This window comes from Cryptomeria japonica, chromosome 4, assembly GCF_030272615.1.
Source record: "Cryptomeria japonica chromosome 4, Sugi_1.0, whole genome shotgun sequence".
In the NCBI taxonomy this organism is placed as follows: Eukaryota; Viridiplantae; Streptophyta; class Pinopsida; order Cupressales; family Cupressaceae; genus Cryptomeria; species Cryptomeria japonica.
Window position 1 is genome coordinate 389,072,768 of NC_081408.1, and position 18,555 is coordinate 389,091,322.

The 18,555-nt window shown below is 36.0% G+C and overlaps 1 protein-coding gene across 2 annotated transcripts in view; it reads left to right on the top strand.

The window, feature by feature from the left end:
• LOC131074650 (uncharacterized) overlaps positions 1-17,542 on the top strand; it is a 47,986-nt gene extending 30,444 nt beyond the window's left edge. For both annotated transcript variants that reach the window (XM_058011311.2, XM_058011312.2), the window contains one exon: positions 17,103-17,542. In XM_058011311.2, the coding sequence (XP_057867294.2) occupies positions 17,103-17,334 (232 nt within the window). In that variant the 3' untranslated portion in view covers positions 17,335-17,542. The remainder of the gene's footprint in view (positions 1-17,102) is intronic.
• The last annotated feature ends 1,013 nt before the right edge of the window (positions 17,543-18,555 follow it).

The following is an 18,555-nucleotide window of genomic DNA, read 5'->3' on the forward strand; positions in this document are numbered from 1 at the left end:
ATTTGTGATGATGAGGAACAAGGAGATAATAATGAAGTAACTTCCCCACCCAGAAATGAGCCATTGCCTGAAGAAGTGCAAGTAAAAGAAGGAAGATCTTCTATCCCTGACTGGCTCAAAGAAAGACTTGCCAAGGAAGTAATAGCGGAAGAAGAAGAACAAGCATTTGATTTGGGGAGTCTTCTAAATGGACCTCAAGAAGTCATTGAGAAGAAGAAAGCTTCAAAGATGTCTAAAGTAATAAGAGATGATATAGGCTCCAAGAAGATACAGATTGCCACTCCGGCAGTAGATAAATATGAGGATGAGATTATGGTAGATGAATATGATTTGGAGACATTTGACTTAGGTACGCTTACTTTTGAACAAGCTATGGAGGAAGCAACCGATTCAGTGAAGGTAGTCAATGAGAAGCTAAAGGCTGAAATAGAGAAGAACAAAAGGTTAGAAAAGGAGATAAATGCATGGAGCTATTTCCATCAATTCAAGGAACCACTAAGGTAGCATGGCCCAACAAACACTCCTCCGCTAATGCTTCCTCATGAATCAGTAAATCATATGGAGAAGATAGCAAACTCAGCGCAACTTCTAGATGCATGGGTCAATAAATCGTTCACAATGGCTAATGAGTTTGTGAGAAATATGATGAAAATACTTGGTAGAGCCATTCATGTTCTTGAGATAGTCCATAACCTCATGGTGATAGTTGATGCCTTCACTCATACTAAAGATGTCACCATCCCAGTATTGCAAGCAATAAGGAAGGCACCTAGACAGATACTGGCACAAGAAGGGGTAATTAGAAAGGAATCAACTCCTAATCTGTTCCAGTGGTCGACTTTGCTTCAAATGAAGAAACTCCTTTTTGAAGACATTAGTAACAGATGTAATCAAGTTGAAGATACCGTCCATCCTATTTCATGACAAGGTAATTGAGGTGATGTGTGTTATTCTTGACAAAAAGGCAGAAATTGAAACAGATGTGGACATTCAAGAATTGGAGGACTGGATAAAAGTCATCTTTCAAGGAGAAGGTGGACCGATCACAAAAAAACAATTGGATCATATGTATATCACTATGTTCCTTATTGCTAAGACAAAAGAACTTGAGCATGGATGGGAGGTAACTCTTCTTGCAGCCTTTGATGAAGTAATCCACCTAGAAGAACGAATGAAGAATCTACCTGAGATTCCAATTTCTGAAGCTGAAAGTATGACGTCCAGATTCATTGAATATGCCAGAAAGTAACATGAGAAAGGGAACCAGATTCTAGAAGATAGTTTGTTATGATCCCACTTGACGTTCTATTTTCCTATTGGAGGATGCCCCCTCAATTTCCATGTCGACACACGTTATCTTCTCATTGGTTGATTCATGATGATGATTATCTTGATAGGGTTTTCATTTGTATCAAACCCTAATTAGGGTTTAGGTGGCAAGATCTTGGCCCTTGATCTTCATTCGATCTCGGCCCTTACTTGTATTTGGGAGTCTTATATAAACTCCACTCATTTCATTTGTAATGGTTAATAAGCAATAATAAGCAATAGCAATAGAGTAGAAGAGAATAGAAGAGAGAGTAATAGTGCTAGAATAGTGGCAAGAGAAAGACTTGAAGAATTGTTGTTGTTTGGCTATTGGATCAATAAAACAATGAAGTTATGGTGTTTTTGCTCAATTCTTAAAGCCTATTGCATGGTTCTTTTATCTTCTCAAGTCAATCTTTGATGTTAATTTTAGTGTTTAGAATAGTGTTCCACGGGCGTTGGGGACGCGGGGACGGGACGGGGGGACCAAGGGCTTAAGTTTGGGGACGGCGGGGGGACGGCGGTAGGGGGTGGCGGGGTGGTGGTGCTGATATAGTTATACATATACATATAGTACTTGAAAAACTAGTTTTGAAAAGATGTATGACAGTATTACAGTATAAGAAATACATTTCAAATGAGACTAGGAAATTTGAAATACTAAATCTAAATACGAAGATTTCTTCAATGCTAATTGTGTTGTACTTGTTATATGGAGCCTAATCAGACTCGGAGGTTAAATTTTCCCTACTTCTATCGATGCGTTTTCCCCCTATATTTTTCAACGGGGGTTTGTGGGCAGCGCCCCCAAGTTGGGGTCAAGGGGCGGGCAACGCCCCTTGCGCGTTCCTTGTCGCGATAAAAGTATTTTTGGCCCCATCTTTTGCCATTTTTTGATAATCATTTAATAGTGTTAGGAAGGAACTTCATTGCATATCATTTGCAAACCACTTCATGAGTGAAATATTTTCGAACCATAAATGCCCCTAGATGAAACAGCAATCATAACGACCAACAAAGCTTATCCATATGTAGTGATCCTACATTCATGAACCTTGGAGTCTTTTTGGGTGATCCTTAAGCTAATCTTCAGCATCCGAGAGATTTTATTCAAGAGAGGATAAGTTACTTAAGGTATTTTATTCTGTTTTCGCATGTGCCTAAAAAATACATCAATAGGATGTAACAACATATGATACAAATCTAAATTAAATTTGTTCTCTCTCATGGTACTATGCAATTTCTTTCCTTGTTGTACATCATGAGCATGCTGATTTGAGAATATTTGCAGTTTCAATTTGAGTTCAGATCACCAATCAATTTTCATTCTGTTTCTATAAAGTAAATATCTTCCTTATGCAACTCTTAATGGCAGTGTCTCATATTAGCTGTTCCAGTTTCCAATCGTCCAACTAAATAAAATTAAGCATTTTTTGATTTATCTGTGTTTATCCTTTATACAACAAATATGTTTGCAACTGCGAATTATCCTGTTCAAGATGATGACATTACCTAAGAATATCTGTGATCAAGGGAGAGAACTATCATAAAATGGCATCATTAAACTTGTCTCATACAACCACTCTAAATTTACCATCTATTGTGATTAAGTAAGATTGGCATTTATGAGGTAATTCACAGTAATTTTCTGTTCAACATTTTCACTGTGAATTTCCTAAACTTGATAGTCTTGTGTTTATAAATTATAACACTTGCTGCAAACTGTATCGATGGAGGTCTGGGTAAAGTGTTTGCCCTCAATTAGGGTATGCAATTTGAGACAAGTCTACACCATTGCCCTGTTTCATCCCCACCAAACACCTCCACTTTTGTCTGATTTCCATAAAAAATTTGTCCAGATATGAGATATCCATTAATGTGGCCTGTTCCCAAGTGTCGTCTATTGTGAAATCAGTAGTGTTGAAAATTAGTGATTAGGTTGAAATTTTATTAGTTTTGTGTCATCATCTCCAAATTTGTCTGTTTGTGAAATCTTGTGAGTCAAAATATGCATCCGCAAAGTCAAAAACCCTTTTTCTCCCCACTTAGAATAGAGGAAAACATATTTAAAAAAATCGAAATGTGGAAAAAGCATGCCTAGTGCATCCCAGCTACTTTTTTTTTCAAAAGAGCAAAAAGGCATAAAATTTCCGAATGTTCTCTCATTCTAAAGGGAAAAAGTGCACGCATGTCCAAGCCACTTTTTTCCCAAAGTGAAAAAGGACATAAAGATTTTATTTTTCCTGTCATTCTAAAGGAAAGGTGCAAATGATTCTAAAGAATAAAAAGTATTTAGTTCTTTTCTTTTCCCTATTTCCTGTTCTTTCACAACTCCTCAGTATGAAATTTATGTGGAATTTTTACCCTTCCCCTTTTCACAAGCCATTTTTACGAGGCAAAAAGAGTGTGAAAAGCACACCTAGAGTACTTTCAAAGCCAATATTATTGAAAACCATAACACATCTTAAATGATAACTTTATGATGATTTTTTACATTTTGATTTGTACATTTTGTTGCAACACACAAAAAGCAGTGTGATGTAAACATCTCTTTAAATTGTAAGGGGAATCTCCCTTATAATATAAAACTAACAACCCTAGACACTTGATTGAGTGTACAAGAACTTACACCATGGACAATATTTTGGGCTTTTTACTGCAATGAGAAATAAACCAAACGGAATTTATCCTTTCTTTTTGCCTCAATTATAAGCACAAGACTAAAATCAACTTTTCTCTCATAAACAAGATTTAATATTTTATGGTTCTAAACTAGATGAATGTACAACTAATCTTAATACAACAATTACCCATCCTGCTACAAAAGCAGAAGCTATCAAGGCTGTGTATATGAGAACTCAAGGAGCAAATTACTCTTATCGAAATTTCAGAAATTGAATAACGAGGGCTGCATACAAAACTACAACTTAGATAAACAATAATGCCAATACCAAGCCTGACAATAATTTTCACTTATAATTTAGTCAAGGAAATCTGAAGTCAATGATCATAAACTCATGAAACTTAGATTGAATGCTTGAACAATATTTTTTGCAGCATAAGCATAGTATCAACTTTAATAAGAGAATATTGTGCACAAAGGAATTATTTATATGGTTACAAAATGGCATTTTTAAGGATGATAATCATAAAATAATCCCAAAACCCAAATCTTTGAAGCTCACCCACCAAAAATAACAGAAAAAGTTCTAAAAGATAACTTCAAAGCAAAACTAATTTAAATAAATATTGGAAACAAGCTCAGAAAAAGCTTTCAGAAAGCTGTTCTAAAAATTGGTCACTTTCTCTAAACGCAGCATTAGCTTAAAATAGCTACTTTGAAAGATCTGATTTTGGTGAATCTGGGACTGGCATCCTATCCATCTTCTGAGCACACTTAAGTCTTTCTATGAAGCCTTTCACTTTTTTATTAGCAAGCCTTGCATTTACTCTTTCTCTAGTGAGCTAATTATGCACAAAACCTTGACATTCTTCTATTATATCTTGAGTGATTGGCATTTCCTTTCCTGAGTTGACAATATTATGGCAAGTTTCACCAATTCATCCATGCTATTTGGACCAAAGGAAGACTGGCCAATTTTTTCTTGAACTAATTGCTCAAATTCAGTCCTTACTGCCTCCATACTATCATCTACCAATATACATATACTTGATAAAATTAAAGAGGGAAGGGCATGTCTTGCAGTGTGCAATTTTCTTTAATGCTCTTTATAAATTTTGATTGCTGGAAGTCAAAGTTCTGTTACTATCTTATATGCTACCATCCACTTCGAAAGATGATATTCTTTCAGATCGTCAATTACACCCAACTTGATTAGTTCTTGTGCCCAAATATATTATTGACTCTGAGTGATTGCTGACATTCCCACAAGCAGAATTATTAGTCATCATGGCATCATCTAGCTCACACACATGATCATGCCCCTTTTGTTTCCTTTAATATCTCATATGACTATTAATGATTTTTAATCTCCTATCACATAAGTGTTCAATCCATTGCTGAGTACCCTTGCCATATGTTGTCAATCCATCTGACAATTTCCTTTGTGAGATTTTCTCAGCTCTTTATGGTGATGAATTGAGAAGAATCAGATTTGGCCAAACGATTGACCAAGTGTGTAATGTAGGCACACAATTCTTTGTCCTTTGGCTTTAGGGGTACCTTCTCTTCATTGTCTTTTGTAACTCTTTCCTTGATGTTATTTGTTGCAAATTGCAACATATCCATGCTTCTTTATAGGGCTGCAATCCTAGGGCAACTTGAAAAAAATCAAGATTGAATTTACATACTATTGGTTATCACAATTGTAAATTTCCTTTCTTTCCAGGTCATAATGATGCACACAGACAATAAACAATTCTAAACACTGAATGGAAACTGGAAAAGAGGCTGATTGCATCATTGCGCTAACCCACTGTCTTCCAATCTTTTTGCAAATTTACTTCCCTGTTTCATCGTTTCTCCAAGGTGCAAATCAAGAATGTTTACATGGCCAAGCAAGGTATTTCTGACAAAAGGATACTCATTCACCAACAATGATTTTGGTTCAACAGTGTGCTCTTAGAACTCCATTCTCAAACAGAACCCTGGATGCCTTATTCAGATGAAACTATGAAAATGCCATTTTGTGGTGAAAATGGCCAAAAACAGTTACAAAGATGGTGTTGAAGTGACTGTCACAAAACTGATGCCCAAATCCTTGTTTTAGATTCAAAAAGTCAGCCACCATGGATGTCAAATACCTGCTCGATCGGGCCTTCATGAAAGTTGCTAAGAACAATTCCTCAAGCCCTTGTAAAAAGATGAAACCCAGAACTTGAATGGGAAGATACTTGCATTGCCAAACCCTCCATGAAAAACTGAAAAATGTTCTAGAGGAGGGTTTTGTGACAGCAGATGCTTATGATAGACAATTATTGTCAACAGAAAGCTTGATGCTGTAATCTATTTTCAATTCAATTTATGAAATTATAAACTCAGTAAAGTAGACACAAAGGTAACACAAAAAATGATATTTCGGCAGTATAAGTGTAGTGTCAATCATCATTAAGAATGTTTTGTGCTCAAAGCACTTATTTATAGTTTATGTTTTATAATATGCCCAATTTTTGCCCAATTTTTTGGACTTGGGATATTTTTTTTATCCCAAAATCAATTTTTTAATTCAAATGCATAAAACTTTTGATAAGTAGGAAAGAAAGTACTTCAACACAAAAAACTAATCCTAAACAAACAGTAAATAAAAACTAACTAAAAGCAGCCTAAAAACAGACCCTAAACCTCCATTTACAAATAAGACTTGGGAAATAGCAACTGCTATAACTAGCTATAGCTAAAAATTACAGTTTGACACATGGGTGCTCTCAATGATTTTGAAGCAACTTTTCACTTTAAAACTGATTGGAACATCTAAAGAACCTGAAACACTAACCACCATGAGGCTTCACCAAATAATCTTAGTGACTGGAATCTGATGCTAACTGTCCTGATCCAACCTACAACCTGAGAAATACTTCATAGGATTTTGACAAGGTTGAAAACCATGGTTGTATCTTTGACTTAAGGTATGATAAAACCCTGGCCTCCCTTGGCCTCCCTGCTGTCATATCCCTTGGAGAACTTGCAATCTGCTATCATTTACCTCAGCAAAACCCTAATCTCCAAGCCTTACTTTTACTTAGCAGTTTTGGCCGACTTTTCAAACTGCTGAAAATGCTTGAAACAAGAAGTATATGCTGTTAAACTGAGCAAGAAATTTTTAAAAATTTCTAGGAGAATGTTGATCATCTGCTTGTATAGTCACTATAAACTGCCATCCTTCTTGTTTGAAATCTGCTGCTAAGGTGACTTATAATCACTGTTTTTGCTTCTTTCAGAGGCTGAAAACCTACTGATCAATGAAAATCTTTTTAATGTTTAACATCTGTCATGTTTGATGCCTCAGGAAGTTCGAAATTTTGCAGATTGCAGAAATTCTTCACAGCTAGGCGCCCCAAAGCAACCTATTGCCACTTAAAGACCATCTAGGCTCCAATTTCTGTCATTTTTCACTCTTAAATTATCATTGAACAGTCCTGGGCGCTCTTTTATGCTATATATGCCACTGAACTAACCTCAAGGAACATCATGTGTGCCATAAGCTGAGTTTGTAAGTTGAAATGGTCTTGAAGCAAGCAGACATGCCATATAGATGTCCTTGCAATTTAGTATCTCCTTTTCTCCTTCCAGCCATGTCCATGAGCAGTCTTTGCCACTCAATCTTCAATAATGTGTCCTTATATTTATTTATGACACTTAACTTATGTTTGGTGCGCCTTTTGTAATGTCTTGTTGCTTAAACTGATCATATATGCATCAAGATATCTATTCCTGCTGCTTATGTTACCCAAATAGGTGTCCTTACTGCTGAAGCATGCATCCTGACACTCTTGGCACTTAAAACCCCTACTAGGAGCTCATTTGCTGATGTTTTGTCACTTAAAAGACTTTACCTGCTGGGCACCTGATTTACATGTGTAGATCACTTTCCAGGAACCTGTTTTCTTTAACTTTGTGAACCCTCAGGCACACCTATATGCTGATTTCGTCACTAAATTCAGCCCCCAAGCAGAAAATGCACTTTTTATCAACATTTGCCACTTAACAACTGCTTTTACCTCCTAGCATGCATCTTAGATACCTTTGTCACTTAAGTAACACCCAAACTGACCTAGTTACACCATATGACAGTTCATGTCATTCCAAGGACTGTCAAGTGCTTATTTCAGTCAGATTTGCCCCTTGAAAGAAGATATTACCTTCTAAGCATGCCCTAGACATGCCTTTGGTACTCAAATTCTGTCATTTGTCCTGTTCTTTTTGCATATACGTACCTGTTTTGTGATGTTTAGCCACTAAAATTCTAGAACACATCCCATATCAGAACTAGGCACCTATTACATGCATGCCTGTCATCTAACTTAACTTATTCTTCTCCTCAAGTGCCTATTCTGCTCACATTTGTCACTAAAATTCTCTTCTCTCACAATTAGGTACTTCAATCTGATGTCCGTGTTACTAAAGGCAGCCAAGCACTCCTTTTCTACGCGTGTCACTTAACTGCCACATAGGTATGTTAACATGATCTCTCTGCTTTGGCTTACACTTTAACTAGCTTCCCCCATCTTCTATCACCATCTTTCATTGTTTCCTGTTCTGCTAAATAGCCTCATCAATGGTCAAGAAAGCTATAGGACAACCCTCCTTCAGACAAGGGTAAACCTCAAAGGGATGGCTGTAACATTGAGTTTAAATCTACAAACATTTTGACAAAGAAAGATGACGAAAGACAAGAAAATGACTTCCCAAAGGTGAGTTTAATATAAATACCTTTAAAGTTTAATGTCCCAAACCCAAATTTTTTATATAAATATTCAGATCTGAAATATAACCAGCAAATACAACATAAATATGTTGAAATAATTACCATCAAATTTGCATGACAAAAATCTGGAAAATACTATGCTGATTTTGCACAAACTATGTCAAGAAATTCAATCAAATTTGCAGATATGAAAGATTTCTTCATCCAAATGCATGTCACTGTTTTATATTCTTTAGATTAACAACAAAATACTGGAAATAATATAAAATGTACAACAATGCATGCAAATACAATTATGTGCCTCTTGTTGTAGCTTCTTCATCTCAAAATATGCATAGAAATCGCTAAAAACTACACTAAAACACACTCAAACTTCAAGACAACACTGGAGCTGATTTATATTCACGAATTGTACAGAAAAATGTTGGAATATATCATAGAAATTTACAGCAATACATCTGAACGTGAATTTGGAAATGAACTTTGTATGGTGAAGCTCCCTTCTCTACAAATCTGCAATTGTAAATATTGAAATGTATACTGAAAATCTAGACAAAACTTTTGAAGTGCAAATATAATCTTTGAGTAAGATCACCCTCAAGAAAGCTAAGGGGCTTCTTCCTTTGATCTCCAAGAATCCAAGGGGTTTCATCTTCAAATCTTGTAGTTAAATACAAGTGTTCAAGCCATGAAAAAAATTGATAAAATAGCAAAATATTGTTGATTTATAGCTAGGTTGGATCCCTTGCTTGGGCCGACCTAGTTCACTTAATTGCTAAGTGGCCTTTGGCCTTAGCAATTCGGCTTTATATTTATCTGGCCCTATTTGGGCGTACAACTTATGTGTCATGTAAGTGTTATGGGGCATGACCTATTTAATATGTAAATTGTAAATGCAATTTGGCGCCAAGGCCGACCTAGGTGGCTTCAGAGGGAGCTTGTTGTTTCAAGCTTTACTGGGAGCTTGTTGTTTCAGCTTCAGAGGAAGCCACATTTTTGGTTAAGGCAACCTTCCGGGAGAAGGTTGAGGTGAAAGCCCTCGGTTAAGGCAATCTTCCTGGAGAAGGTTGAGGTGAAAGCCTTTGGTTAAGGCAATCGTCCGGGAGAAGATTGAGGTGAAAGCCCTCGGTTAAGGCAACCTTCTAGGAGAAGGTTGAGGTGAAAGCCCTCATTCCACCCTCTGCAAGTAAGCATGGTGGTGTTGTATTCTTCTCTGGGAGAAGTCTGAGGTTAGAGCCCTTTCCACCCTCTGCGAGTAGGTATGGTGGGTATCATGGATGAAATTCCATGATGAGTTTGTTTACCCTTTGGGAGTAGCTACGGTGAACGTATCATGTGTTTCATCCATGGGAGTAGCCATGGTGGTAGTCACTATGTGACTTGGTCACTCAAAAGGTATCCTCCCTAGCTAAGAGGGAGTGTTGATTTATAGCTAGGTCGGATCCCTTGCTTGGGCCGACCTAGTTCACTTAATTGCTAAGTGGCCTTTGGCCTTAGCAATTCGGCTTTATATTTATCTAGCCGTATTTGGGCGTACAACTTATGTGTCATGTAAGTGTTATGGGGCATGACCTATTTAATATGTAAATTGTAAATGCAATTTGGCGCCAAGGCCGACCTAGGTGGCAAAGGAGTTTGAGGCATATAAATAAGAAGTGACGTGAAGTCACAAATAGAACACACACATCAATCAATATATCTCTCAGCTACATGATCAACGAATATCTCCTTGAAGTGGCGAACTTGTCTACATGATCAACAAATGTCTTCTTGAGGTAGGCTAGCCTGTCTACAAGTGAAGCGAATGAAATCTGGGTGAGCGAATTCCTCCTGGGTTTTAGCTGAAACGAATTACACTTCTTTCTTGAGGCAAATTACATCTTATGCTTGCCGAATCTGCTGTCACCGACCAGCGAACTTCACTCAGGGTTTGCACATAATATTCTGAAGGATTCGGTCATATTCAGATCTGATCAGGACATCAGATAAGTGTGCTTATTTGATATTCAGATTTGTGCCCTAGCTGGGCTAAGTTGTAACCAATTTTCTACCCTTGTTAATATTAAGATCTGAGATATTGTAGCTGGGTTTTTCACCTCCAAGAGGGAGGTTTTCCCAGGGTATCATTGTGTTATGTGTTTACTTTGCATTCTTATTTTCTGTTAATTACTGCTAATCTGATCACTAAAAAACTAACAAATATGACAATTGAAGAAGTTATATAAAAGTGCGGGCACAAATCCCAACACCCCATTAGGCCAAAATAAAGATTTTATTATAAGTATTTACAAATATTAACTCTTAAAATGGGCCCCGTAAAGATTTGTCATAACCTCCTCTTTCACCTGGCTATATTTAGCAAGTCAAACATGCTTTTCTTCCATCAACTTTTAGTTGCCATTAAATATTTCAAAATGGAGATTCTCTTCCCAAATTAACATTTGTAACTCTATATTGCTTTCCAACTCATCAACCACCCTTATTTGCCAAACTTACCAATTGTAACTGTCATAAAATTATGTCATAGCCCTGTTAAAGATACTGTCATAAAAGAAGATGTCAAATCATTTGGGAGTTACATTATCCCAATACCGTGAATTCTCACACACCTCAGGAAAATATACAAAATAATAATAATTTACTAATTACCTGGCCCCTCTTATTGAAAATTAGAAATAATAATTAATGTGGGTCCAAATAATCAAATTTTAATTATATCTATTTCCATAACAATTTTTCCTTAACCCATGGGAAATATCTTGGTTCTACAAATATCACTGTTCTTATGATTGAAGTCACCATCTATTATGTATTTTGGATGTGGCTACACCCTCAAGATACATTTCATAATCACCATGATCTACAGATTCTACACTATAAAATTATAAATTCCATCTTAGTGGGTTTTCTTTTAAAATTGTATGTACACCAAAGGTTGAACTTTCTGAGACTTTGGACAGTTTCTGTTTAAAGATTGGATGAACAAATATGCATCCTTGTAGGCTAAGTCACAGAATATGGCGATTTTCATGGATGAGGTTCGAATTTAATCGAATTTCAAACTTTTATGAAATAATCATTCAAATTCGTCCATAAGTTCGGCAACTGCTGGATCGTGGGTGTCTGCAACTGCTGGTCGCCATCGGATTTTCTCCAACAAGGGTCAATATTCGACATAAGTTTAAGTATGTGCGACGATAAATGTCTCCTTAAACTTTAAGTTGAGGGAATCCTTAAACTTCCATCGGATTTTCTGAAGGCAAATTTAAGTATGTGCAACGGTAAATGTCTCGTATATTGTCGTCGCTGAATATTCAGTGACGGAAGTTTGTTATTATCCATTGTTGGGGATTTCATATTTGCGCTTGGTAAAATTATTGGCAAAGGTCTGGAAATATTATTCAGCGCAGGGATTAATTAAGGAAGTTAGTTATCATATATATATTTGTCTCGTATACATATAGTTAAGGATGCTTGAGGCGTGGATTAATTAAGGAAGTTTGTTATTATATATATGCTGTCACATAAATGTCTCGTATACATATATTTAAAAATAAACAAAATTATATAAGGCGAATTTTATCCGAATTTTTTCCAGGTCGAATTTCATCCGAATTTCATGGCTGTCGGGTTCGAATTCGAATCCGAACCTTGTGACTTAGCTTGTAGGCATCAAGTTTTGAGTGTCTTTCCTTCTGTAGAAGTTTCTCTCAGCTCAACAAAGGAAATGACTGCTGTTCTAGAACCTAACTTGAATTTGCTTGAAGAAAACCATATTTCAGCAAACAAAAATTGAAATTATCTCAGGTAAACATTGCAGGTCAGCTTTTGGAAAAATCAACAGTCAGCCTTCAATATACGGTGGGAAAAATCTGCAAATCTAGTAATCAAATGCAGGGGAAACACATTAGTTCAAACTGAAAAAATTAACTGCGTAATCCTGTACACAATTAGTTTAAAATTTGCATGGCAAAGTATTTTTTTTGCAATAGATTAACTTTTATTACAGAATAAGACAGCATGTAAATACAAAAATCTGATTTAGATACAACATATGCCATAAGCTCTTCAGTGAGCCATTCTCACACATAGGAACCACCAATTTCTCCAAATCAGACCAAAAGAATCTTTATGCATCCAAAAAATGCATTGTAAGAAGTGATGGCAATCAGCCTTTTATATTCCTTGACTAATCAATCAAATTTGATGTGTTGTCTTAACTACATGCATGCAACCCTGATCGACTGACAATTGATATTGATATTAGGGATTGAACACTGACTGTATGCTAACAGATTTTGACTTGAATTGTGTATGCATGCGAGTTATCAGATTATGCATGATCTGGTCATCCTTATCTTAGCCATAGTGAAGTGTCTTGCAGCCAATGCTGTCTGACGTTTTTGATCATGCAAATTTTGTATTCTCTATTCTGGAGGGTCTTGGTTTATTGCAAATTTGCTTCTCTAAATTTTATTGGTCCCCAAGCATGCATTGCAATTTTATGTTCTACAAGACACTAGAGCATTTTCACGAGGCATCCTTGGAATTTTAGAGTGAATAGTGTAATCTTCTAGAGGCTACAAGACATTAGAGCATTTTCATGAGGCATCCTTGGAATTTTAGAGGGAATAGTGTAATCTTCTAGAGGCCATTAGGTTCCCAGGTATATTCTTTCACCATTCCAAATTTCTCATTCCCATTCATAATTGAATCGAATGTGATGCTTCAAGCTTAAGAACTGGTGTTGTATAAATGAAGTAAGAGAGGCCCATAGCCTTTGAAATTAAGAAATTGGATGATGAGAGACGTCTCTCCATATACAACAAATAAATGCTTTTGGAATGCATGCCTTGTTGAAATTCAAGCATTAGTTGGTCGGTGGGCATTTTAATATCTGAACTGGTAATAACAGCTTGAAGTACTTTCTTTCCCAACGTGAGCTTAGTAAGAAGGCAAAGTGAATAAACAAAATTCAAGCATGTGATTTTGAAATCAATTACTATAAGGACCAAAAGTTTGTGGTATCTTATTCCCTCTCATTTCAGGCCTTAATGCTATCGTGGTGGCCCTACCTGACTAGCATTATGAAATTGAAGCAGAGTATTCAAAAGATGATGAATTGACCGCATTACTAGAAGATCCACAAGAAGTCCCCAACAAGGATGATAGATATACATTACAAAATGGGGTTAGTTATTATGATAATAGAATGGTCCTTAGGTGCAAGTCAAAATTCAAATCTAAACTCATGGTTCTAAGCCACTCTTTTTCATGATAGATATACATTACAAAATGGGGTTAGTTATTATGATAATAGAATGGTCCTTAGGTGCAAGTCAAAATTCAAATCTAAACTCATGGTTCTAAGCCACTCTTTTTCTATCAGCAGGACACATTGGAATCTTTGAAGCCTACGCATGTGTTAGAAAGACACACAAGTGGGATGGTTTAAAGGGTGATGCACAACACTTTAATCAGTCATCGTGAACTACAAGAATAAAACTATATTTAGCCCCAGACTACTTCAGCCTCTTCCTATCCCAAATGAAAAATTGGAATCCATAAGTATGGATTTCATTAAAGATAATCCAAATTCAATGGTAAGGATTGTATTATTTAATTGTTGGCTGACTACCCAAATATTCTCATTACATTGCAATTGATTCTACTTTCAAAGTTCATCGAAGCAGTAAATTCTTTTTAAAAACATTTGTTAACTGCATGTGTCACCAAAGATTGATTCTAATTGCTAAGCACATAAGCTAGCAGTTCTTTTAATGGAGAAAATTTAAAACTACACTTGAAACTTTGGATCATGGTCAGTGACTATGATCCAAAGTTTATTAGCAATTTAGAGATTGAGATGTTTGAGATTACTAGTACCTCTCTGTTCTTTAACAACACTTACCATCCCCAGATTAAAGGTCGATTGGTAGTTAATAAGGACCTTTCTTTGTGATTGCATAGCTGATTTGCAAAGTAATTGACTCAGGTGGTCTCACTTATCTGAGAATGGATCAAGACATCTACTAGATGTCTATGGATGGCTCTGTTCAAGGCATTCTGTAGTTACGGCTCTCCTTCATTGATTACTTGCAATCTACAAGAAACCAAAGTTCAGCAGTACAAGACATCATTTTGGAGAGCCAACAAATTTTGTAGACTATTAAGGAAAATCTGAAAATGGTATAGGATTGGATGAAGATCTAAGTGGATTGGAACTGCTTTGAGAGAGACGTTAAAGTGGGAGTTCAAGTTGTCCTCAAGCTTCAACCCTACAAGCAAACATCCTACAAGGACTTCCAGAAATTATTTTTCACCCAAATATGATGAATCCTTAAAGATTCTTTCAAAGGTTGGGTTGATAGCATGCATACTCCAATTAGCTCCATTACCCAAAATTCATAATGCATTGAATGTCTCATGGCTGAAGAGAGCCAATAAACAACGATTACAAGCTTCTCCAACCCTGCCCCCATAGTATTATGAGGGGGACTGATATCAATTCCTAATCAGATCCTTGCAATCCAAAGATAAGATAGTGTAGAACAAAGTATTTACAAGTACCCAATTCAATGGAAGGCTTTTCTTGTTGAAGGTGGGTGCCAAAATGCAGATATGTAGTACTTTAAACATGGTATCTCTTTCGGGGGTTAGAAAATTATGAGGCAGATGCTCCAGGAAAAGAAAATTTAATGCTTTGAAAAGAATAGCCTATGATTTGTTCGTAAGATCAGGTTTATGTGCAATTAGGATCCTTAAGAGTTTCCTTCTGATAGCTCCCTTTTTAGTCTTGACACTGTCGTCAACAGTTTGGTAAAGCAGTTTTGAAGTATCAGATTGGCAGTGTCGCTAAATGTGGAAGCTCCTGCTGTTAATTTTTTTTTGTCTTACCAGAGGTTTATATGTAAGATTCGGTAGCTATGCCCCAACTTATATTCTGTAGATTTTCTGCATTTTGACAACATTTAAAGGTACTATGGCTGCTGATTTTTATTGCCTTGGCTTAGAATTCCAATAATGTTTTCAAGTGATACTTCAATGATTTTGGATATAACTCTGGAAAGGCGATTTCAGGATTCCCTGTAAGGGCTTTAATATGTGCAATCTGTTCAGAAAGTTTCAATTTGTGGTCTTGATATTGTGGGTATACCCTGCTTATACATGGATAATTATATTTAATTTCTCTGTCGTGGCTTCTAGTAATCTGGGGGTTAGCATTGTCTGTGTGCATCTAGTACTATTTCTGTGTTGAAATTTTAAAGGTAACAGTGGTCTAGGAAAGTGAAATATCAGGAGTTTCAATCCCTAGCCAACAAACTCAATCTCTGATTTAATATATTGAAATAAATTTATATATGCAAGAAGTAAAGGATCGGATAATGTTTTTACACAAGTATATTGAACAAGAAACTATTGGTAAAAATACAGAGCAATTAATAGCAACATATACTAAGCCAAAAAGGAGCTTTGTGCTGACTCAGCACTTGCATGTATAGAATTACCTTAGTGTTCTTTACCAAGGATTCTGAAGTAAATCAATGATCTTGGATAGATTAACAAAATAAATTCAAATTTCATCTAAAAATACATAGGGAGGATCCTCAGACAGAAGATTACAGGCGTTTATCACAAATAAAGAAAATTTCTGAAAATTTACTAACATGGTTAAGGCCAGTACAGTACTTACCCAATCCTGGTAATGAGAATCTTAAGTTAAAATGCTTGGTCTGAATCCATATGTTTATAAAAACAAATGCATCTCACTCTCATGCAGCCAGTACAAAGTGTATAATGAATAATCTATAAAAATGTAAAATGTTCCTTCCTCTCTTGCACATTTTTGTGCTAGGGTGTCAGTAGCAGATAGGACTATTAAACAAGTGGGATATTTGTTGTGTTCATTGTTGAGGAAATTTTATATCTGACCAAAAGATTACTGCTATGAATTTACAAGCAGAATACTTCAAAATCTTCATGATTAAGAGACCACTGCAGAGGAACACATCAACGCAGTATAGAGATGAAAACTATGCATTTGAGAGTTCTTGCTTTTATAAAGTATTTGATGCTTATCTGCATATCTTAACGAAATGCCCTTATCTTCTGAAGTGTTGTTGTCCATTAGTTTCGTAGATTAAGGTACAAAAAATACACATATATTGTATCTTTTAGCAAAGTTGCCAATTGCTAATTACCACAGCGTACCATCATTCCAGAACCCCAGCTAGCAACAGGCATACATATTTCCTGTTTGTATTATTCAATTAAATGTCTTGTTAGTATTTACTCTGGGCTGTACCTTTTAGCAACAACTTTAATCCAAGAGTTGTACTGTATCATTTCAATTACAGTGTATTTTTGCTACTATAGAGGGTCACCTAATTGTTAAAGAGGGTTGTGCAGTGGTTTGAGAAAACAAGAGGAGCAGGAAGCAGCTTTGAAAAGACACAGTGACATGAATAATGCGGTGGATGACATCGAGGCATTGAAGAGAAAGAACTCCACCATGGAGGATGAACTGAAAGAGATGCATGACCGGTATTCTCAGATAAGTCTCAAGTTTGCAGAAGTTGAAGGGGAGCGACAAAAATTAGTTATGGCTATCAGGAGCCTTAAGAATGCCAAAAGAGTTTGATCTTGCAACTACTTTTATGCTCATTGAAGCAATGTCAACTTCCATAATGTTATTATAAATGTTAATAACAATATTCTACATTATTTCACCCTGTGGTTTTGAGATGATGCAAGGCAAATCATAGATTGCCACAAAGCGAATTTGTATAATTTCATTCATTCATTCATTTTTTCAAATAAATAGATTATCACGATGGAAATTGCTCATAGGATATCTTATGGCTGTAGAAATAAGAATTTCCCATCTTCTTGTTACAAGCCATATTTTACAAAGTTTTCCAATGAGAACTGGCATGGTGTTTCATCTAAAATCACAGGTTTTGTAACTAAATTTCGCTTCCAAACAAAATGGGGAAACTAGTTAGCAATTGTTTGGAGAAATGCTTCTTTCGTTCCACATAACCTAACAGACTTTGATGAACACTTTCCAAGGTTGGCTGCTTAAAAGTGGAAAACATAATCCCCTTGAAGTGGTCATCAACCTTACACGTATCATAGAAATATGCACCTCTCACTTTTCCTCGTCATTTTTCATTCATTTGGCTAGGTTATCTCTTCTGCAATGAAAAGGCTACAAATGATGCATTTTCAGGTGATAGTTGACACATAACCCATGTCTTATTTGTTTCTGCCTGCACTCATTCCAAGAGACTGGTCCTGATTATCAAACTCACCTATTTCCTACCCTAGATCCGATCCACAATCAAATAAGTGTCCTAGTTCAAATATATACTTGTAGAAATTGTCTCCAACCCTTTAGAATCCAAATTTAAATTTAGCACTGATCTAACCCTTCCCCACTTGGCTATTGCATGCTGATAGACATGAAAAAAAATCATTTGACCCTTGGACTTGTATTTAAAAGAGTAATCCGGGTTCATTTTTAGACATCTATATTTTAGTACACTTTATTATTTGCACAATAATTGAGGAGCATTTATCAAAAGTATTTACATCGCATCATCATGTAAGGCATCCATTGCATGTTTGGCTTTTGTCTTCGATCAATTATTGAGTTCTTGACTTGGTATTCATATGGGATTTGAAACAAGGGAGTAATATCACTGTCATGCAAACTTTTGACAACACAATTAGGTTTTTATGTCGAGGTAGACACGAATTCATGACAAGCCGAAATTAAACTTTTAAGGATTTAAAGAGGTTAGATCTGCACTTGCATAGGTCAGATTTATAGGTGGGCAAAAACGCAATAGTGTCCCAT